The sequence below is a fragment of the Podarcis tiliguerta genome, assembly GCF_965153285.1.
Source record: "Podarcis tiliguerta genome assembly, chromosome: 7".
NCBI lineage: Eukaryota > Metazoa > Chordata > Lepidosauria > Squamata > Lacertidae > Podarcis > Podarcis tiliguerta.
In genome coordinates, this window is record NC_139540.1 from 88470803 (window position 1) to 88494955 (window position 24153).

The window sequence follows — 24153 nt, forward strand, 5'->3', positions numbered from 1 at the left end:
ACATACAGCAGTACCTCAGGTCAAGAACTTAATTCGTTCCGGAGGTCTGTTCTTAACCTGAAACTGTTCTTAACCTGAAGCACCACTTTAGCTAACCGCTGCATGATTTCTGTTTTCATCCTGAAGCAAAGTTCTTAACCCAAGGTAATATTTCTGGGTTAGCGGAGTCTGTAACCTGAAGCGTATGTAATCCGAGGTACCACTGTACAGACCCTTCAGGTTACAGACTCCGCTAACCTGGAAATAGTATCTCGGGTTAAGAACTTTGCTTCAGACTGAGAACAGAAAACGTGCAGCGGTGGCGCAGCAGCAGCTGGAGGCTCTATTAGCTTCATGGTACCTCAGGTTAAGAACAGTTTCAGGTTAGGAATGGACCTCCAGAATGAATTAAGTTCTTAACCCAAGGTACCACTGTTTTGATTGTAATGTTTTGATTGTAATGTTAATAATGTGTTATTAAAATGTGACACCAGAGTGCGGTGCAGAGCAACAAGGAACCAGCAGTAAGGGAAATTGCATTGTTACGCAAGAACGTTAAGGTAGGAAGCTTCCAGTCATAGTCTACACTGCAGATCAAACCTGTGTGCCATTTACAAGGCTCATGCTACATTCATGCCTAGCAGCAACTGAAGGTGAAAGTGGTCAAATTAGGAGAATACTCAATTTGCTCAGCAGAGGATTGTTGCATTTTCAAATCTTGAGGACCCTAACTCCTTCCCTATTATTGTGGGATGCTTCACAAAACTTAGTATGCAGTGTTTAGGTCCATAATTTTGCCCCAGAAAAGTAAAATGCAACAGGATGAAAAGGAAAGGATATAAAAACTGATTTACTAAGCCCTTATATGGAAATTCTTGCAGCCATGGATACTGAAAATAGGGAAATTCTGGTCTCAGGTGTCTTAAAAAAAAAGCAGCACCATTTAAAACATTAAAAATATACTACATTCTACTACTAATCTCTATGTATTATATGATAGTAAAAACAGTGGGGTAAGAAAACACACACAAAATTGATGGCGGAAAGAAATCACAAGATCAAGGCAAGGTTAAGGGCTTATTTCTGAATGATTATTTAAAACAAGTAACAGGAGCACCCATTTGAAGGATTTCCTCAGATAACCTTTAAACTCTGTATTAAATCTGCATTCTTAATGGAAAAATATGAAGCAGCTTGCTATCTCACCAGGCAGAAGAGGATCTTCAATACATAACATGGAAGGTCGATATCCATTGGTCATGGCTTTCATGATTTCTTCTTTGGCAATATAGGCGCCTCCATTTTTTATTCTAATACCAGTTTTCAAGTAATTAAAATTCCTTCCATAGAGTTCAAAAAATTCTATTAGAAGCATTCCAAGATTTTCCTCCAGTCTTCTAGCATCAATTCTTGGGTGCAACTACAAGAAGAAAAATAGCAGTTTTATTATGCTGGTGTATGTGATCATTTATACTTCTGTCATCTTTATGGTGAACCATTTAAAGTTGGAAATGAACATTAACTATCAACAACCAAAAATAACCTCAACTTCTTTATCAGATAGTCTTCTCTCACTTTAAGATTTTAGGAGATAGACTTTCAAAGAATTGTATGCTACAAGAAGGTATCATAACTAGTCCAGTTCAAATTAATTACGTACATTTATTCATAAGAAGGGATGTAGGTGGTGCTGTGGTCTAAACCACAGAGCCTAGGGCTTGCCGATCAGAAGGTTGGCAGTTCGAATCCCCGCAACGGGGTGAGCTCCAGTTGCTCGGTCCCTGCTCCTGCCAACCTAGCATTTCAAAAGCACATAAAAGTGCAAGTATATAAATAGGTACCGCTTCAGCGGGAAGGTAGACGGCGTTTCTGTACGCTGCTCTGGTTCGCCAGAAGCGGTTTAGTCATGCTGGCCACATGAGCCGGAAGCTGTACGCCGGCTCCCTCAGCCAATAAAGCGAGATGAGCACTGCAACCCTAGAGTCATTCGCGACTGGACCTAACGGTCAGGGGTCCCTTTATCTTTTATTCATAAGAAACATGCCATGTGAAATACAAACCATTCAATTACTGCTATTTGAAAAGTTATGCAGTATGAGGCAGCACTGAAAAATGATTACACAACTACATGAACTCTATCCTTAACCCCAGGATAGCCCAAACAGCGTCCTCCAGCTATTGTTGGATTCCTGCTCCCATCATCCCTGACCACTAGCCATGCTGGCTGGGGCTAACGTGAGTCAACATTTGCACCATACACACAAAATCTGTGGAGGAGTGAAAGTTTACAGCGGAACAGCATCATGTTTCTCAGCCCACTTTACACAAAGATTCTGCTGTCTTTATCCTATGGATAAAGGATAAGGATAACTATGGCCTTTTGTTGCTTTTTGGACAGAACTCTTGCAGGAATTACACACTAATAAAGTAAAATCTACAGCCAATACAAAAGGTTTTGAAGCGAAAAAATAATATAAAGGTAAATAAACATTAATTGCTAACCAAAAATTTGTAAAGAATTCTTCAAGACTGACAGTACCAAATCACATACCTGTAGGAAGCTAACTGCCATTAAAATTAGGCTGTAAGAGCTAATTCCACCAGTAAAAACTTCATTCAAATCCCTTTGAAGGAGGAACTGTTTTAATACTAAAATCAAGTAAGGCAGCAATGAGTATTTCTGCAAATGAAAAGAACAGTTAATTTTCTGTAAGACAAGTTCTAGGTGATACGTTTATCATTATTTACTATAAAATACAAAAGATTTCTACAAAAAAAAAAACCCAAAAGAATAATGGGAGAAAAAAGCCTTTATACATTCTTGTGCATGAGCTAACGTAATTTCCTTAAATTCATATTTATTACCTACAAAAATATAAGTGTCACAAAATAAGGCATCAAGAACTGCTGTTAACACCAAAAATACAAACTTTGACACAGTTAGCAAGAAAGTTGCACTTGTTAAGGACTTGGCTATTTTTTCAGTCCAAAATTATCCATTTTATTGACCAGAGATTTTCAGGAAGTCCAATCACCTTTTTCCCGGTGGGCGGCATTGCAGTTGTAGCCTTCGCCAACCCCTCCTCAGTAAAGGTATGCTAAAGGGATCCAGGGTGTGAATCCTGTCCAAAGCAGGACGGGGGCTCGGGCCATGTCACAGCCCCTACGGGGACCCCTCGGGGTGCCCCTCTTTGATATAAATCATAGCACACCTCCTATTAGTGGTTTATCCTTAAGGGGACTCCCTGCAGACGGGCAGGAGTCAAGGTAGTCTGTAACCAATAAAGCTGTGGCCTATTTGAACCCATAAACCAAAATACTTTTTGTCAGCGTGTTTTATTGTTCTCCTGGGAACTTTGTGGCTCAGGTGCCTCGGCACGCAACTTGAGGTCCAGAAGTAGTTGCAAAAAAGTTATTTTATTTTTGCACCATGAAACAAGAGAAAATGCCAAACAATATTTTGGACAACTAATCTGGTTCTATGATTGATGGGTGAGGCAGGTGCTTGATGTTGACCAAGATTCAGTATGTCTGGATTTCAGACAAGGGAGAGAAGAGGAACCTGCTCCTAGTAATGGCACTCAGTTTGAAAGAGAAGGTGATAAATTGTTTCCAGCATCCACCAATCCAGTTATAGAATCTCAGAGGGCCTGGAATGTCCGCGGTCACCTTACTCCTAGTGCAATAAGCATGGCATCTTGAACAAAGTCTGATGAAGAGCTGTCACCCTCTCCATAAAAAGACATGGTGGAAAGCTCAGTCTTTATGTCCCAATGCTTGAATGAAAAGCTCCTGCAGACAACAACCTGAGGCTATAGCTCTGCCACAGATTAGCAGGCAATCCATATAGAAGCCTGCCATAAACTTTGTCATTTTTCTCCATGTTGTGGGAGAGAGCTTATCAGTGTTTGCAGGGCAGCGGCTGAAGAAGGAGCCAAAAGGGGTTTCTTGTGGGTGTGATTCTTGTGGCTGATTAGCTGCTTTCCCTGGTCAAAGGTCAGAGGGGGCAGGGTTTCTGTTGAGGCAGGTGATTAGCTGTGGGAGGAGCTTATCAGTGTTTGCAGGGCAGCGGCTGAAGAAGGAGCCAGTTTGAACCATCTTTTAGATTTAGGGGAGCTAGTCTCAAGCCCAACGACACATTCTCAAGATGGAGGGGGAGGGAACAGCTGCAGTCGCCTGCGGTTCCTGCGCAATGTTTGCCATCTTGCCAAAGGTTGCAGGCAGCTTTACGTGCAGCAATTGCATGTTGATTGCCCTCCTAAAAGACAAAGTCCAGCAACTGGAGGAACGTGTAGCTACGCTCCAAAGAATTAGAGAGCTGGAGCTCTTCTTGGAAGCAACAGAGCACACCGTCTCCACCAAGGAGGAGACAGGGGACTCCCCTGAGAAGGAGGCTAGTTCACCAACACAGGAGCCCGATATGTGGAGAAACGTGACTCAAAGAAGTAGGAGGCCCAGGGTTCGCTCTGATTGTCTAGAAATACACAATCGCTTTGAGGTCCTCTCCCCTAGCATGGAAGACGAAGAGCAGACTCCATTTGAGGATCTCTCCCTCATTACAGTCGATCACGTATATGAAGATGAGCAGCAAAGTCAGTCCTCAGGGAATGTGCAGGCGACCTTGGAACGGACCGCTCACAGAAGAACCCTGACCAAACCTAAGAGAAGGCGTGTAGTGGTGATAGGGGATTCCTTACTGAGGGGAACAGAAGCAGTGATCTGTGGGCCTGACAAGATGTCTCGGGAAGTGTGCTGTCTCCCCGGGGCTAAGATCCAAGATGTAACTGAACGACTGCAAGGAATCATAAAACCCACTGACAAATACCCCTTCCTCTTGGTTCATGTGGGAACCAATGACACTGCAAGCAATAGCCTCCAGAAGATCAAAAGAGACTACGAGGCTCTGGGCAGGAAATTGAAGCAATTAAATGCACAAATCGTCATCTCATCTGTCCTCCCAGTTGAACGACGTGGCCCAGGGAGAGAGAGGAAAATAGTGGAAGTAAACAGCTGGCTTCGCAAATGGTGTAAACAGGAACGGTTTGGATTCTTAGATCACGGACTGCAGTTTCTTGAGGATGGACTTCTGGCAAGCGATGGGCTGCACCTCACAACGGTTGGGAGGAATGTTTTTGCCAAAAAACTAAGAAACCTCATCAGGAGGGCTTTAAACTGACTAATGTGGGGGAGGGAGACAGTGCTCCTGAAGGTAAGAGTCTATTAATTGATGAAGATGATCATCCAAATGTCATAGACCAAATGGAGCAAGCAGCAAGCAGACCTAGTGGTGGGAGGAAAAAATCCTTAAATAAGAGACACGGGGGAATGACTAATGGACTTCAATGTCTGTACACTAATGCACAAAGCATGGGAAATAAACAAGATGAGCTTGAGCTCTTGGTACAGCAAACTAAATATGACATAATAGGCATCACTGAAACCTGGTGGGATAAGTCCCACGATTGGAATGTAAAAATGGAGGGATACAATCTATTTCAGAGAAACAGACCAGACAAGAAAGGAGGAGGAGTGGCGTTATATGTCAGGGATGTGTATACCTGTGAAGAGATCCAAGATTTAGAACCTCAAAGCCAAAGTGAGAGCATTTGGGTCAAAATTAAGGGAGAGAAGAATAATAGTGATCTCATTGTGGGAGTTTACTATAGATCCCCAAGCCAAACGGAGGACATAGATGATGCCTTCCTGGAACAGATGGCCAAGCATGCAAAAGGAAGGGAGATAGTAGTAATGGGGGACTTCAATTACCCAGATATTTGTTGGATGTCAAACTCAGCCAAGAGCATAAGGTCAAACAGATTCCTCACTGGCCTTGCAGACAACTTCATTGTCCAGAAAGTGGGAGAAGCAACAAGAGGAACAGCCATTTTAGATCTGGTCCTAACCAATGTCGATGACCTGGTTAGTGGGGTAGAAGTGGAAGGATCATTAGGCGCAAGTGATCATGCTCTTCTGAAGTTTACTATACAACGGAAAGGAGCAGCCAAGCATACTAGGACTCAATTTCTTGACTTTAAGAAAGCCGACTTCATAAAACTTAGGGAAGTGCTGGGTGAGATCCCATGGACAGTAATACTAAAAGGAAAGGGAGTTTGTGATGGCTGGGAGTTTGTTAAGAGGGAGATAGTAAAAGCACAACTTCAGGCAATACCAATGAGACGGAAACATGGAAGGTGCCTAAAGAAGCCAGGGTGGCTATCTAAAGAACTTTTAACTGAGTTAAGATTAAAAAAGGATGTGTACAAAAAATGGAAAAGGGGGGAAACCACCAAAGAGGAATTCAAACAAATAGCCAGCACGTGTAGACACAAAGTCAGAAAAGCTAAAGCACAGAATGAACTCAGGCTTGCTAGAGAGGTTAAAAGCAACAAAAAAGGCTTCTATGGGTATGTTCGTAGCAAAAGGAAGAACAAAGAAACAGTGGGGTCACTCAGAGGAGAAGATGGTGAAATGCAAACAGGGGACACAGAAAGGGCTGAACTCCTCAATACCTTCTTTGCCTCAGTCTTCTCCGATAAAGAAAACAATGCCCGACCTGAAGAATTTGGAGCAAAAGATTCAGCAGAGGAAACACAGCCCAGAATAACTAAGGAGATAGTACAAGAATACTTGGCTAGTTTAGATATATTCAAGTCTCCAGGGCCAGATGAACTGCATCCAAGAGTATTAAAAGAACTGGCAGATGTGATCTCAGAACCACTGGCAGTCATCTTTGAGAATTCCTGGAGAACAGGCGAAGTCCCGGCGGACTGGAGGAGGGCAAATGTTGTCCCTATTTTCAAAAAGGGGAAAAGAGAGGACCCAAATAATTACCGCCCAGTCAGTCTAACATCAATACCAGGGAAGATTCTGGAGCAGATCATTAAGCAAACAATCTGTGAGCACCTAGAAAGGAATGCTGTGATCACCAATAGTCAGCATGGATTTCTGAAAAATAAGTCATGTCAGACTAACCTGATCTCATTTTTTGACAGAATTACAAGCCTGGTAGATGAAGGGAACGCAGTGGATGTAGTCTACCTTGATTTCAGCAAGGCATTTGACAAGGTGCCCCATGATATTCTTGTAAAGAAGCTGGTAAAATGCGGTCTTGACTATGCTACCACTCAGTGGATTTGTAACTGGCTGACTGACCGGACCCAAAGGGTGCTCATCAATGGTTCCTCTTCATCCTGGAGAAGAGTGACTAGTGGGGTGCCACAGGGTTCTGTCTTGGGCCCGGTCTTATTCAACATCTTTATCAACGACTTGGATGATGGACTCAAGGGCATCCTGATCAAATTTGCAGATGACACCAAACTGGGAGGGGTGGCTAACACCCCAGAAGACAGGATCACACTTCAAAACGACCTTGACAGATTAGAGAACTGGGCCAAAACAAACAAGATGAATTTTAACAGGGAGAAATGTAAAGTATTGCACTTGGGCAAAAAAAATGAGAGGCACAAATACAAGATGGGTGACACCTGGCTTGAGAGCAGTACATGTGAAAAGGATCTAGGAGTCTTGGTTGACCACAAACTTAACATGAGCCAACAGTGTGACGCGGCAGCTAAAAAAGCCAATGCAATTCTGGGCTGCATCAATAGGAGTATAGCATCTAGATCAAGGGAAGTTATAGTGCCACTGTATTCTGCTCTGGTCAGACCTCACCTGGAGTACTGTGTCCAGTTCTGGGCACCACAGTTCAAGAAGGACACTGACAAACTAGAACGTGTACAGAGGAGGGCAACCAAAATGGTCAAAGGCCTGGAAACAATGCCTTATGAGGATCGGCTAAGGGAGCTGGGCATGTTTAGCCTGGAGAAGAGGAGGTTAAGGGGTGATATGATAGCCATGTTCAAATATATAAAAGGATGTCACATAGAGGAGGGAGAAAGGTTGTTTTCTGCTGCTCCAGAGAAGCGGACACGGAGCAATGGATACAAACTACAAGAAAGAAGATTCCACCTAAACATTAGGAAGAACTTCCTGACAGTAAGAGCTGTTCGACAGTGGAATTTGCTGCCAAGGAGTGTGGTGGAGTCTCCTTCTTTGGAGGTCTTTAAGCAGAGGCTTGACAACCATATGTCAGGAGTGCTCTGATGGTGTTTCCTGCTTGGCAGGGGGTTGGACTCGATGACCCTTGTGGTCTCTTCCAACTCTATGATTCTATGTGTTAGATGTTCCCTAGGATGCTTGGAACTTCAGAGGACTACCCATGCCTACAATGTAAAAGCTTTTGTCAGGATGGATTTGGCAGCAACTGCTTTGAGGGAAAGCAATGAAGTCTTGTGAATTCTGCACAATGCTACTTCATTATTTCTAGGGAGCACATGCCTATAATGGGAGTCACAGAGTTGAGGAAAAGTGCAACCAAGAGGTGAACTTTAATGAGCCCATGATGGGTGGAGGCAGGGTGTAAAATGGTTTAATTGTGTACTCTGAGCCTGGCTGGACTGTTCTGCTTTGAATGACATAGTTAAAAAATGCTGGTAACCATATGAATTGTTGCATTTCGAAAAGCAATAGAAATATCAGGGAATATCAAAATTTGTTTATCTTCTGTTGACTGTACCTTCATGTAGTCTTGGATAAGTTGAGCTGCCTTCACACCAGTTTCCATATTAAAACTAATGTCAACTTTCACTTCTGTTTCCTGGTCAGTAAGCTTTATTATTGGTACCTGTAAAGATATTCAAACCAGTCATTCAACCAACTCCAACAAGTAGACCAACAGTTTTTATTTTAAATTAAAATATCCAAGCATGACTTACAAGGACAATTTAACTTTGCATCAATGCAGATGATGTGCAGTGAATAAAATTAATTTCACAATGATCTAGAGAAGTCTTGCAAAGAACTGCTTTGAGGTAGCTACCCAGTATCTGTTCAACCCATAAGCACTGCTTCTTTTACCATGCCAATGTTGCTACTGTCAACATAAAGGTAAAGGAACCCCTGACCATTAGGTCCAGTCGTGACCGACTCTGGGGTTGCGGTGCTCATCTCACTTAATTGGCCGAGGGAGCCGGCGCACATGCTGGTCCTGTGGCCAGCATGACTAAGCCGCTTCTGGCGAACCAGAGCAGCGCACGGAAACGCCGTTTACCTTCCCACTATAAAGCAGTACCTATTTATCTACTTGCACTTTGACGTGCTTTCGAACTGCTAGGTTGGCAGGAGCAGGGACCGAGCAACGGGAGCTCACCCCGTAGCAGGGATTCGAACCGCCGATCTTCTGATCGGCAAGTCCTAGGCTCTGTGGTTTAACCCACAGCACCACCCGCATCCCTACTGTCAACACATGCTCCTGCTAACTCAAGTTCTTCTTTTGACACTGAACTGGCACCAACGTATGAAGCCTTTATGGCACTTTAAAGGAGCTTCAGCATCCTTTGCAAAGTGTTACCATCAGAACAGTACACTTTTGCAGATTCAGGTGCTCACCTTGGGATGGAGATTTAAATTGTATTTATTTAATAGTTGTGAGGAAGCAGTTTTGAACAGTGTTTCTGCTCTGTTTAGGCTGGTGAGCTCATTCTTTGAGAAGGGAGACCTAGTCATGATCACATATTAAGATCATGATTAACATGCGCAACATGGGGCTGCCTTAAAAAAAGTAACTGGAAATTTCAGCTAGCCAAAGAAATGCAGCAGCTAGATCTCTAATCAATAATCAATCAGAGTTACATAATTTTCTTTTGTCCTTCTCTCTCTCAAACTTTTTCCCCTTTTGTGTTAAGTCTTTTTAATTAGATTATAAGCCTGAGAGCAGGGACTGCCTTAGTACTGATATTTGTATGCTGTTCTCATAGCCTTTTTTTGCTGAAGAAAGGGATAAAAATTCTCTCAATAAATCAGTCCCAGTTTTGTAAACCATGCAACACCAGCACAATTCAATTTGTACTGGCTTCCAGTTCATTTCCGAGCCCAATTCAAAGTGTTGGTTGTTGTTTTTAATGCTCTAAGCTTTAAGAACCATCACGTAGTGTATGAATATGTCTATTTAACTCAAAGTTTTGGGGAGGCATTGTTTTGTGTCCCACAACCAGATACAGTTGGTAGGTATTTGGTAGAGCTATCTCTGCTGGGTCACCCTGACCTGAGTGATCAGACTGGTCGTTTCCCACATAGTCTTCAAAAGTCACACCAAAAAGTTTTTATTCTAGCAGGAAAATGGCTTGGCTTGGCCCTGAAACTTGCTGCTAAATATTATGCTTCAGTCTTGTATTTTTATTTAGGTTATTTATTTTTGTATATTTTTTCTTGCAAGTCACTTTGCTACTTTTTTTTAAAGTGATGAACAACTTTAACAAAAAATAAATATGATGCTGATTCCCTACTGTGTTATTTGGCCCAGTTTGCATGTAATGCTAAGTCAAAACATGGCTTAGCACAGTGAGCATGTCGCCAGGAAGGAGACTGCATTTGCTGTATTCCTGCTTTGGTCCAAGGCTAAGTCATGGCTTGGCTCTGTGTTGTGTCCCCCAAACAAACTATAAGAAGTAATCAAAGTTGGTTTCAGTTTATGGCCTCTCTAGAGCAGGAGCCCTCAAACTTTTTAAACAGGGGGCCGTTTCAGTGTCCCTCAGACACTGTCGGGGGCCAGATTATAGTTTGAAAAAAATATGAACAAATTCCTATGCACACTGCACCTATTTTATTAGTAGTGCACAAAAAACAAGAAAAACAATACAATCTGGGGTGGGGTTGTTGTTTTTTAGAGGCAAGAAAGAACACGAAAGAATTGCAACCAGCACCACACAGGCCCACCTCCTACCGCTGTTTCCAAAAGTCCTGCTATCCACCCTATGGAGTTATGGAAAGGTTGGAGGGGAAAGAGGAGGCCACTTGCGCCTGAGAGGAAAGTTTGCTGTGGCAAGATTGGGGGCGGGGAGAGACGACCAGGAAAAACAGAAATGAGATGCGGGGTGTGGAAGAGAAAGGCAAGAACGGAAGACCTGTGGTTATTTAAAAACAACAACAACAACAAAAACAGAAAGCATGAAGGGGGGTCAGGCAGCAAAAGGAAAGAGGAGGTCTGCTGCCCCTTTCCTTGCCATCTCCTCTCCTCTTCCTCATTCTCCTCCCTCTGTGGGGGATCCGTGACCAGCTGGCAGCCGCCACCACCAGCACCAGAGCCTGGTAGAGCAGCCTCCGACCCTCCCCGCCGGCTCAGGCCATCACCACCTGTCAGGGACCAGAGCAAGCTAGGAAGCAAGCACGGGAGGTGTCTGACCATTCCCCCCCCCCCCCCGCTCCTTGGACAAGGAAGGAAGGAGAAAAGGCAGCTCTGGTCTTCCCAGTTCTTTCACCCACTCAGCAGTTCCTGCTGCTGCTGCTGGCGGCGGCCCCAGCCCTCCTCGGAACTGGCAGCTGATGGGGCTGGGTGTAGTTGTGTGTGGGGAGTGGGGTGGGAGCTGGAAAGGAGGAGCAGTTCTTTCCTCCGTACCTCAGTCTCTGATTCTCCCAAAGGCACCATTCCGGGGACTCCCGCTCAGCTCCAGCAGCTCATTGTCACCTCTTGGCAGCCCGGCCCCATCCCTCCTCCTCCTTCCCTGGTGATCTTGGCTTAGTAATGGTGGCGCAGAGAAGCCAGAAGGAGGGAGGGAGGAGGAAAGAAAGCCGCTGGCACCAATGAGAGGGAAACAATGCTGCTGGCACCAATCAAAGTCCAGCCCCTTTCCTCCACAGGGCGGGGAGAAGTCAGGAGGAGAGAGGAGGAGGTGCCACCGCCACCGTGTGAGGGAGAGGGAAAGAATGCGCACGCTGGCGCAGCCAAACAAGCAGATCCATGCCGCAGGCCGGGTTTAGAAGCCTATTGGGCTGGATCCGGCCCGCGGGCCTTAATTTGCCAACGCACGCTCTAGAGCGAGGCAAAGCACAAGTGCTGGTTCAGACATAACATTAAGTCAAATACAGCTTAGACCTGGAAAGAATGACACCAAATGGGGGAAGAGTGCTGCAGCTGCAATCTCCACCCTGAGAACTCATACTTTTGCTCACTCATGTTAAGCCATTAGTTCAACACAGCATGCAAACTGGGTCTATGTTGTTAGCAACTACACTGTGCGTCTCACTGTAAGTTTAAAAAGTGGGATATTAATATTTTAATAAAGTAAACATGGGGATTTGCATAATTTATTAGTTTTTGTTATTAGGCAGGGTGACAAAGTGTTTGAAGATTCACCATGCTGTCTTTGAAAAAAGAAATCCCCTGGGTAAGATAATCTTCCACCACTTTTTAATGTCACTCTCTCCAAATAAAACAGGATCAGAGTTGAATCACCTGCTGAGTTTCATGTACAACCAAGTTTCTTACACCAAAACTCAAGATTTGGTGTCTTAGACATAGAAATCTTTAAAAAACAGGGTACATGTCCATTCACACCACAGGCTCTATCTAACTCCCAAGCACATTTACTATTACGGCATCAAACACCAGCTCATTTACAGTGATGCTCTAGTCTAAATACAGAATCTGTATCTGTTTACTGAGAGTTCAAGTGAGGACTGAACCTTTGAACCCTTGGACCTACCAATATTACCAGCATTTCGAAACAAATTTGGAGATATATAATTTGACCACTTAACTTCAGAAAAAATGACACAGTAAGACAATAAGGACTAAAGCCCCAAGGCACCATCAAAACAAAGGCAGCCTACAAACTAGATGTGTCTGGGAAGTGTGCTAACTATTGCAAATCCTCTGAAGCTATGACTCACAGGCTAAAGGCAGCCTAGCATGTGCCAGGAGGAATCTTCCAGTGTCAGCATCAGCAAAGCTGGGGGCAGTATAGACACTGAACACCATTTGTCAGTGAAGTTGTCAGGACCTTAACTCATGGACGAAAAATCAAACAAGACAAAGGCAAACAAATGGCTAAGTTTATGGTTGGTAGGACTGAAGGTTTTATATCAAGACCCAGAAATTGTTCTCAAGTTGGCATGTAGAGTATATCTGTATCACATGAACAAATGATTATAATAAACTTAACTATTGAGCGATCAGTCTGAATAATAACAGAAACGTAACACTTATGTTTGGGGTTATTTGGACCACATATAATAAGGTGAGCTAATTTGGAAGAATTAATCAAGATAATGAAAACTGCAAGCAACTTTTATTTTTATTTATTATTATTATTATTGTTGTTGTTGTTGTTATTTATTAAATTTGTGGAGAACATATTCGTGAACAGTAACAGTCATAAACAGTGATAGCCATGAATCAATTGCAATACTGGGAATTTGATAGGAAATCCAACAAAAGAGAAAACTACAAGGAAGTTTCCAAAAGGGAAGCATTTTTAAGGAAATATGAAATATATTTGCAAGTTATTTTGAACTAAGAAAGGAAAAGAAAAATGGTGTGTGTTTTTTGAAGTGCTGCTAATCAATGAGATCTATATTTGAACAATGAATGTGAAGTAGTAGTTTTGCTGAAGAAATTTACAAGAGGTTTCAGGTCATTGATGGGTAAATGGAAGGAAGTCTACTTGGTGCAATGTTCAAAGAAAATATGCAGGATAACCAAAACAAGCTTAACTCTACATCTGGTATTTTCTGCACATCAACAATTGCAAAATGGATTATAAAATAAGTAACCAAATTACTATAAAATAATCCTAAAATTTTAAAAATTCAAATAATACGTTAAATACAGTTTTTATGTGCTCCTCAGGCATGTCTAGTTACAAAGATAGAAAATGCTGATTTGAATGTTTCAATTAGCTGTTTTAACCATCGGCTGTGGTGAGGACTGCAGGGCCTTCTCCCTTCCAGGGCCTTTTCCAACTGGCCCAGGGGGCGTGGCCCAGGCCCTGGGACATCCGATCTCGGTGATCATGGGCAGGAGGAGGAGTTACGCTAAGACCAGACCATGTCATTACCGAGGAGGCAGGTTTAGTTGTTGTTTGAGGACTATCCCTGCCTCTGGGTCTGGCCTTGACCGGATGGATACTGGAATCAACAGGGGAAACCCACATGACCTGAAGGTGTTGCTGTGTAATGCCAGGTCAATGATGAATAAAACCACTGCCATCCACGACCTGATTGTGGATGGAGGATTTGACCTGGCATGTGTGACAGAGACATGGTTGGAGGAAGCAGATGGGCCTGTCTTTGCCACTGCTTGCCCTCCAGGTTTCTCTTACGCACAGCAACCCAGGTCATGTGGGCGGGGAGGGGGGGCTGCAGTGATTTTTAGGAAGTCGTTAGCTTGCATCAGGCATCCTACTGGGAAGACCCAGTTTTCTGAGTGCATATTCTGGAAGTTGGGCAATAGGGGCAGTACAGGATTCCTTTTGGTGTACCGACCTCCCCGCTGCACCAAGGATTCCCTGTCCGAGCTGCTTCAGGTCGTGGCGGATGTTCTCCTGGAGACACCTAGTTTGGTTGTCCTAGGGGATTTTAACATCCATGCCGACACGACCTTACAAGGGGCCACTTGGGACTTCGTGGAAAGCATGGCCTCCATGGGGCTGTCCCTGAATAAGTTTGGCCCAACTCATAGTCATGGACATGCCTTAGACCTGGTGTTCACCTCTAGTGACGTGGGTGATCTGACACTAAGTAAAAGTGAAACAAAAGAAGTGCCATGGTCAGATCACTTCCTTGTGCAACTGGACTTCTCCGCGACCCTTCCCCTCTGCAGGGAGGTGGGACCAATTCGGATGGTCTGCCCCCGCCCCTTAATGGATCCAAATGGTTTCCAGAGAGTGGTAGGGGATGCTTTATCCCATGTTGATGGCCTTTCAGCTGATTCCCTGGTGGCTCGCTGGAATGCGGAGTTAACCAGGGCTATCGACTGGCTCCGAAGCGCCCTCTCCGATTGCATGGAGCCCGAACAGCCCCGTGGTTTTCTTCGGAGCTGAGGGCGATGAAACAATCGCTGAGACGGCTAGAGCGCTGGTGGCAGAAAACTCACTCCGAATCTGACCGGACACAGGTTAGAGCTCAACGTCGAGCTACCAAGTGGCGATAGCGACGGCGAAGACTTTCTTCACCACCTCTATTGCATCTGCAGAAAATAGTAGCAGGAGACTCTTTCAGGTGGTCCACAATTTAACGGAACCACCTTTACCACCAGGGACTTGTAAAGACTCCAAGATCTCCTGCAACAATTTTGCAAAGTTTTTTGCAGATAAAATCACTCATATTCAGAAGGAGCTAGACACCACTGTGGGAGCAGGGCTGGGTTGGGAGAGTGTTAGAGTCCTGTCTGGTCAAGTTGCATGGAATCAATTTCAATCCGTTACCCCCGAGGATGTGGACAGGCTGCTTGGACGCGAGAAACCAACCACCTGTCTCCTTGATCCTTGCCCATCCTGGCTAATAAAAGCAAGCCGGGAAGGGCTGGGCAATGGGCTCTGCGGGGTGGTGAATGCTTTCCTCTGTGAGGGAACATTCCCAGATCCGCTGAAAGAGGCGGTCATTAAACCGCTTCTTAAAAAAACATCTTTAGACCTGGCCAGTATGGCCAACTATCACCCAGTCTCAAATCTTCCATTCTTGGGCAAGGTGATTGAGCAAGTGGTTGCTGAACAACTCCAGGCACACCTGGAGGATGCAGACCATTTGGATCCCTTCCAATCGGGATTCCGGCCTCATCATGGGACTGAAACTGCCTTGGTCGTGCTGGTTGATGATCTCCGACGAGCTAGGGACAAAGGTGAGAGTTGTTTCCTAGTTCTGCTGGACCTCTCACAGTGGCCTTTGATACAATCGACCATAACATCCTCCTGGACCATCTAGAGGGGCTGGGAGCTGGGGGCACTGTTATACAGTGATTTCGCTCCTTCCTCCTGGGCCGTGTTCAGAAAGTGGTGTTGGGGGATGAGTGTTCAGACCCCTGGGCCCTCACTTGTGGGGTGCCTCAGGGTTCCGTCCTCTTCCCCAAGCTTTTTAACATCTATATGAAGCCGCTGGGAGAGATCATCAGGGGGTTTGGACTGGGTGTCCATCAATATGCAGATGATACCCAGCTCTACCTCTCTTTCAAATCAGAACCAGTGAAGGTGGTGAAGGTCCTGTGTGAGTGCCTGGAGGCGGTTGGAGGATGGATGGTGGCTAATGGATTGAAGTTGAATCCTGACAAGAAAGAAGTACTGTTTTTGGGGGACAGAGGGCAGGCTGGTATGGAGGACTCCCTGGTCCTGAATGGGGTAACTGTGCCCCTGAAGGACCAGGTGCGCAGCCTGGGAGTCATTTTGGACTCACAGCTGTCCATGGAGGCGCAGGTCAATTCTGTATCCAGGGCAGCTGTCTACCAACTCCACCTGGTACGCAGGCTGAGACCCTACCTGCCCGCGGACTGTCTCGCCAGAGTGGTGCATGCTTTAGTTATCTCCCGCTTGGACTACTGCAATGCGCTCTACGTGGGGCTACCTTTGAAGGTGACCCAGAAACTAGAACTAATCCAGAATGCGGCAGCTAGGCTGGTGACTGGGGGCGGCCGCCAAGACCACATAACACCGGTCTTGAAAGACCTACATTGGCTCCCAGTACGTTTCCGAGCAGAATTCAAAGTGCTGGTGTTGACCTTTAAAGCCCTAAACGGCCTCGGCCCAGTATACCTAAAGGAGCGTCTCCACCCCCATCGTTCTGCCCAGACGCTGAGGTCCAGCGCCGAGGGCCTTCTGGCAGTTCCCTCATTGCGAGAAGCAAAGCTACAGGGAACCGGGCAGAAGGCCTTCTCGGTAGTGGCGCCCGCCCTGTGGAACGCCCTCCCATCAGGTGTCAAAGCGATAAACAACTACCTGACATTCAGAAGAAATCTTAAGGCAGCCCTGTTCAGGGAAGTTTTTAATGTGTGATATTTTAGTGTATTTTTGGTTTCTGTGGAAGCTGCCCAGAGTGGCTGGGGAAACCCAGCCAGATGGGTGGGGTACAAATAATAAATTGTTGTTGTTGTTGTTGTTGTTGTTTAGATAATCTTGTTATCCTACTTCTTTTATAAACAGTTTTGAGGTTTTTATGATCAAGCAGAATACACATTTTGTGAAATAAAAAATAAGTTTAGGATTCAAATACTACTATTACAAACTCAGATAAAGCCGTTGAGCCAGAAACCTGCATCTTCAGAAGCAGAAGTATTGAGATTCAGCACAGCATAAAAATAGCTGCATTAAAAAAAAATCATACTAAATAGCTTGACTTTCTAAAATGGAATATAGCTTGTTCCTGTTACTTACCGTAGCTTTGTCAAGTACTTTAATTGAATATGGCTCAGCCACATTGTGTTTCCTTAGTGCTTGTTCCAGAAGCTGCAGAGGGGGGCTCTCCCATTTCCCAAAAACGACTAAATCAATATCACTATAGATAATACAACATACATAAAAGTTCATTAGAGGATTACACATTAATATTCCTTTGAAGATTGTTAAATTCAATCTTCAGTAGACTAACCTTACTACTAATCCCCTCAAACAGAATAGGAGGGCTTCTAAAAGTAGGAAAATAAATACAGGATAACAGACTGTGAAGTTATTACATTACAGCCTCAACCAAGAGCACCACACACAGGTATAAGTGTTTGTGTGTTTTGTGTATTTTGTCACATAATGTTGGCAATGTGGTTAAATTTTTAAAAGGCCCAGATTACTGCCTACATGTGTACATACTTTCCTTTCTGCATTTATAGAAATATTTAAACTCTGGAAAACAATTGCTAAGGTCAGTTATTATTCATAATCATTACTCTGTATCTGCCAGAATACAGTGGTGCCCCGCAAGACGAATGCCTCGCAAGACGGAAAACCCGCTAGACAAAAGGGTTTTCCGTTTTGGAGGTGCTTCGCAAAATGAATTTGCTATGGGCTTGCTTCGCAAGACGAAAATGTCTTGTGATTCCTGGGGTTTTTCCCCCCTCCCCCCCTTTTTCCCAAGCCCCTAAGCCGCTTAACAGCTGTTCGCTAAGCCACTTAACAGCTGATCGCTAAGCCGCTTAACAGCTGATCTAAGCCGCTTAACAGCTGATCTAAGCCGCTTAACAGCTGATCTAAGCCACTAATAGCCTTTTAGCAGCTAATCCGCTAACCCCTTAAGCCTTTAATAGCCGCTAATAGCCTTTTAGCAGCTAATCCGCTAATCCCTTAAGCCTTTAATAGCCGCTAATAGCCGCTAAACCGCTAATAGCGCTAATCCGCTAATGGGCTTGCTTTGCAAGACAAAAAAAACCGCAAGACGAAGAGACTCGCGGAACGGATTCTTTTCGTCTTGCGAGGCACCACTGTATTACAGAATAGAAGTCTAAAATGCTAGCATACTGTCAGGGAAGAGTTAGAAGTTTCCAGTTTCTCAGAGGGAGAAAGCATTCCCCAAGGGGGGGAGGAGAGCAGTGAATCTAATAGAAGGGAGCAAGAAGAACAACAGGGAGGGACCGGCTGTTCCCAGGAAAGGCAAGGGTTCAGTTCTAGCTCAGATTCGGAGGAGGGGAGATACAGGCCAGCTCTAGCCAGGAGGTTAGAAAAAAGAGCGGGAAAGCGAAGGGAAAGGCGCTTTCGCCATTTTGAGGGTGGCTGGTCATGGAGAAGCAGAGCTCAGAAGGTATCTGAAAGAAGTGACTCTGAGGAAGAATAGTTAAGAACTGTTTATAAGATTATTTTGTTAATACACAATAAAAAGTTATAAAAGTACAAGAAGCGTTTGTGTGGTGATCTGAAGAGGACAACGACCAGTCCTGACACATACATAGTGATGTGATATTTTGAATGCTATGAAACACCTCAGTGAAAAGTCAGTATCACACAAACAATTCTGCTAAATAAGACTTAGCTTAAAAAGTTATGCCAAATTCAAGGACGGATATAATGAAGATATATTAACATATTCCCATTACATACCATACTATGTAAACCTACGTTTTACATAGTACATACTAAACCTAAGTTCATATTAACGGAAACAATTGCATGTTTATCCCCAATTCAATTTCCTTCCCCCTCCTTTGGTGTCTTCCCTGTATTGATTTTAAGACGGGGAAGAACACAAAATCCCTTCTGTATGATAGCATTATTAACAAAATACACTGAGAGCTGGAAATGTTAGTCAAGGCTTACCTAGTTGGCAGATAGAGCCCTGTACTAAAACTTCCAAATATCTGAACCTGCAAAAGAAAAACAAAGTTAATGCAGATCTCACAATTCTGAACGCTGAATTGAAAAATCCCTCACGGAAATCCACATGCCTTTATCTTCAGAAACAGTTCCTTTTACTGTTATTTGCTTCTTCCACTCAAAAACTAACTGGCTTGCTTAAAAGGTCATGATACTCAATTGCTAATCAAATGATTTGGTAATCAGAAGTGAATTCTTTCTTTACTGGTTTACTCTAACCAGAGTTTGTTTGATTCAGTTGTCATGGAAAACTAGGTTACAGAAAACCAGGAGGTCAGAAACCCTACATGGGGATGAGGGAGCCCTCAACACATTCCTATTACTTGAATGAAACCAATTTATAAAACTGAATTAACAGGGAAAGACAAATATTTATGCTTTGTAATATTTATTACCAAGATTGTGATTTTTCTGGCAGGCGTCTCATCAGTAACGAAGATCAAAAACAAAACAGATTCTGAAAAGGAGGCATACCACAATAAAGGTTTCAATGTTTCCTAATAAGAATGTGCCCAGATTGGGAAGGGACAGTGCAAAGCAGCATTTTCATAGATGGCAAATCACAGTGGAACACTCTGACTACTGTCTCTCTGCACCTATCCCCATATCCAGCTTTAAGGCTAAGAGACATGAATGTGGTCACAATATCTGAAGCAGTGCACAAAAGGCCAACTGACAAAAAGCCTACTGATGTGTTTTCATGGAGGGGGGGATAAATTTAATATAATAAGGGAAGTTTCCACAACACCTGGATCTACTGAATGCTAGCTGAGAGCATTGTATACATCATTTTAAATAAACAGAGACAAAAGGTATTAAAGATCCTATGGAAGCCATCAACGTGGCACAGCGCTTAGAAAGAAACCTTGTTTACCCCAAGGCTTTTGATTTGGGTCAGAAGACATAAGGAAGTCAACCCTATGTTGTGCCCAGTCCACCCACGTTATGGTGAGAATGGAGTTGAGAAGAGCTTGGGGACCTAAAATACCAGTCTGAGATGTACTCACATCTGCTGTAGGCCAAAGATCTTTGATGACCATTTTTATTCTTTTCACTACTTCTCTTCTCATGACTTCTTCTTCAGGACGAGGGGACATGAAGGCATAAAAGTCAATTATTTCTTCATGAAGCCTATGGGGATGAATAAAAAAATATTTTTAAATTATTTATACCTAAGATTCAAGTCTGGGTTTCTAAAGCGAAACTTCCATCCATTAGTATGAAAAAGTACATTAAATTACAGTGGTACCTCGGGTTAAGAACTTAATTCGTTCTGGAGATCATAGAATCATAGAATCATAGAGTTGGAAGAGACCACAAGGGTCATCGAGTCCAACCCCCTGCCAAGCAGGAAACACCATCAGAGCACTCCTGACATATGGTTGTCAAGCCTCTGCTTAAAGATCTCCAAAGAAGGAGACTCCACCACACTCCTTGGCAGCAAATTCCACTGTCGAACAGCTCTTACTGTCAGGAAGTTCTTCCTAATGTTTAGGTGGAATCTTCTTTCTTGTAGTTTGGATCCATTGCTCCGTGTCCGCTTCTCTGGAGCAGCAGAAAACAACCTTTCTCCCTCCTCTATGTGACATAGGTCTGTTCTTAACCTGAAATTGTTCTTAACCTGAAGCACCACTTTAGCTAATGGGACCTCCTGCTGCCGCTGCGCCGCCGGAGCACAATTTCTGTTCCCATCCTGAAGCAAAGTTCTTAACCTGAGGTACTATTTCTGGGTTAGTGGAGTCTGTAACCTGAAGTGTCTGTAACCCGAGGTACCACTGTAGTCTGAAAATTCATCCATTGGTATGAAAAAGTACACAAATTTGAATTTAGAACAGTGTGAACTAGAATATTCTATAAAAAGCAAAATTTCCAATGATTATTATGTAATTTGGAGGAAATTCCATTCCTAGAAAGCAGTTTGTGTGCAGGAAGCAAAAGTGCAACCTGAAAAGACAAAAGAGTTTTGGTGAACTGCAGCAGTACAGCTGCACCTTGGTTGTTGAATGCCTTGGTACTTGGATGTTTTGACTCCCAAACGCCACAAACCCGAAAGCGAATGTTCCGGTTTGTGAACATTTTTTGGAGGCCGAATGTCCGACACAGCTTCCAAATGGGTGCAGGAAGTTTCTGCAGCCAATCAAAAGCTGCGCCTTGGTTTTCGAACTGTTTCGGGAGTCAAACGGATTGAGTTTGACAACCAAGGTACGACTGTAATTATAATGAGTAAAGAATAATTTAACAAATATTAATGCCTTGGCACTAAATACATTTAGAAAGTTTTTTCAACTAGGGTTGTCTGTATACTCTAAGGGTATGTTTCTGGTGTGTACAGAGACAGCAAGCATATGAATATGTTTTATTCATAAACCAGAATACTGTTCTGAAATCCTAACAGTATACCTGAAGGAACGTCTCCCCCCCATGGTTAGGCCTCGTTCAGCCAAGGGCCTTCTGGCAGTTTCCTCACTGCAAGAAGTGAGGTTACAGGGAAGCAGGCAGAGGGCCTTCTCAGTAATGGTGCCCGCCCTGTGGAACACTCTCCCATCAGATGTCAAGGAAATAAACACTATCTGACTTTTATAAGACATCTGAACGCAGCTCTGTTTAAGGAAGTTTTTAATGTTTGATGTTTTATCGTGTTTTAATATTTTGTTGGGAGCAAACCAGAGTGGCTGGGGAAACCCAGTCAGATGGGTGGGGTATAAATAAATTATTATTATTATTATTATTATTATTATTATTAACACTCAGAACTGATTTGCAGTAGAAATCATTAATTCAACTAGGCCTCAGAGGATCAGATATTTAAGGATGATAGGCACAACAATAGGAAACAAATTATAGATTCTGGGTATTGATATTAGAGTTAAGGAACTGATCACAGGTCACAGTAAACTGTCAATGGATTTTTACTTCATGGCATAACCTTGGCCATACATTATGTCTTTCTCATGTGACATGTAGGACAGTGTACAAACCACATGGAATAATCCAATATAAGCTCTCTCACACATACAACTGAATGACAATGGCTTCCCAATACATGTACACACATTAAAACAAGTGGGAGAACCACAATTTTAATATTACACAAGTCCCATCAAAGTATCAAAAGTATGCTTAATAATAGAGCACATGAGAGAGACTGGGACAACTAGCTTTAAGGGAAGTTGTAGCTTTCTAAGCTCCATCTTAGGGTTATTCCACATTATGAGATGGAAGAGCAAACCCAGTTCTGCCATTGTGTATATTGGACAGCTGCTGCTAATTATGGCTCCTTGATTAGTGCTTTAGGTGTGATACAAGTTTTCCTAATATACATATTTAGGTGTGCAACATTGCTTCACATAATTAGTTTGACAGCAAATCAAGGCCATTCAAGGCCATAGAATCAAAAATCTACATTCTTAGGCATCTTCTAGGATGCAGGTTGTATTGTATGTACACATAACGTTTGTAAATTTTCAAAAATAAAGAAATTTAAAAAACATCCTGTAAGATTTCAGGGCTTACAAAATGTTTAGCACAGTTCAGGAGAGAAGGTCTGCTCAAGCCACTAACATGTCCTGGAATATTGAGGATTAGAACCAGGCCACGGGGTGTGGGTGTGTGTGTATGAATGTGTGTCATGAGGTTAAAAGACTGATCTTTGCAATACAGGGGATGCTTCAGGAAAAATAAAATAAAAAGGACATATTTCCCTTTCCCACTCTTCAGACCCTCCTCATTACATAAAGTGGTAACATGTTCAGGCCCTGTGCCCTCAATCACTGTATAGCATAAAGCAGTTGCCAACATTTTTGGACTAGTGAGCACATTTCAAATTTTGAGAGTGTGCTGGGGGCACCAGTCGCAACATAGCAGCCATGGAGAAGGCAAGGCATAACACAAAATGGCTGCCATGTGAGTGTGGCATAAGATAAAAATAGAGAGACAAGGGTGCAACCCCTTTCACATAAAACTCCCCTCCACAAACTCCTAAGGCTTCTGCTGATAGATGGCTACGCCTTTAACAGGTGCACACCTCAAAGTTTATAGATACAAAGCAAAAATTTGTTAAGAGGTTCCACTCTGGCATGTGTGACAAACCCGCCTTCATCCCAACCTAGCAGCTGGAGAAAGACTGCTAGACCAGGCCAACTGCCCATCTAGACCAGCATCCTCTTCTGACAGTGGCCAACCAAATGCCTGTAGGAAACCAGCAAGCAGATTTAAAGCACAAGAGCACTCTCCCTTCCTGTGATTTCTAGCAACTGGTATTATTCAGAATTTTACTGCCTCCAATTGTTTTCCCCTCTTCAGCTGCAAGGCAGAGAGAAAGGTGAGGGGGAGATTTGTTGCTTGTGTATTATCGTACTTGGAGAACCTCAGGAGCGCAGTAGCAGAACAAACCCCTTCACCTTTTTAGCTTTTAGTGGTGGGGGATAGGTCTCTGATTTCTTTACTATGGACAACATCTTACATCTACAGGTGTAGTCCTGGCAACTATTTTATCTCACTACCAAGGCCAGCCAAAATTCGTGCAACTTTGCCTGCAATCTTTATAACAGCCCTTTTGGGGATGATAAGACTGTCAGAGGAGCTGCTATTGGTTTGTTCCACTGTCCTCAGAAGCTCACAGTGGTGTGGCAGCCCCTAAGAGATGGAACTCCTTCCCCACAGGGGTCTGTTTAGCATTTTCATTGTACAACTTTCAGGGAATGTTGAAGACAAACCTCTTACAACCTGGGCTTTGACAGTTGATGTTTATATTTTTAAGACTCCCCTCATTTCTGGAACTGTAAGCCGTTTCTAACATTGTTTTAATTGTTGTAACCCACCTTGGGACCTTAGGATGAAGGGCAGGTGATAAACAATCACAACCGCAATGTAAGTCAGCGCTATCCTAATATTGCAGATATACTGGGGCAGGGATGAGAGCGGTTCTCCAAAGGTTACCTACGGAGTTCATTGTTAGTGTACTAGGGAATTCCTCCTTTGAAGCTCAGTCTCATAGCTATAATACTAAACCTGGTGAAAAATAATTTTGAACTGTTACACCTAAAACACATGGGCA

General features: G+C 43.6%; 1 protein-coding gene across 2 annotated transcripts in view; it reads right to left on the reverse strand.

Moving 5' to 3' along the window:
• Positions 1-24153, reverse strand: part of TENT4A (terminal nucleotidyltransferase 4A) — a 31464-nt gene that overhangs the window by 5818 nt on the left and 1493 nt on the right. For both annotated transcript variants that reach the window (XM_083448692.1, XM_083448693.1), the window contains exons 2-7: positions 20105-20228; positions 19041-19087; positions 17175-17295; positions 8555-8662; positions 2531-2659; positions 1186-1399 (exon numbers count right to left, since the gene is read on the reverse strand). In XM_083448692.1, the coding sequence (XP_083304818.1) occupies positions 1186-1399; positions 2531-2659; positions 8555-8662; positions 17175-17295; positions 19041-19087; positions 20105-20228 (743 nt within the window). The remainder of the gene's footprint in view (positions 1-1185; positions 1400-2530; positions 2660-8554; positions 8663-17174; positions 17296-19040; positions 19088-20104; positions 20229-24153) is intronic.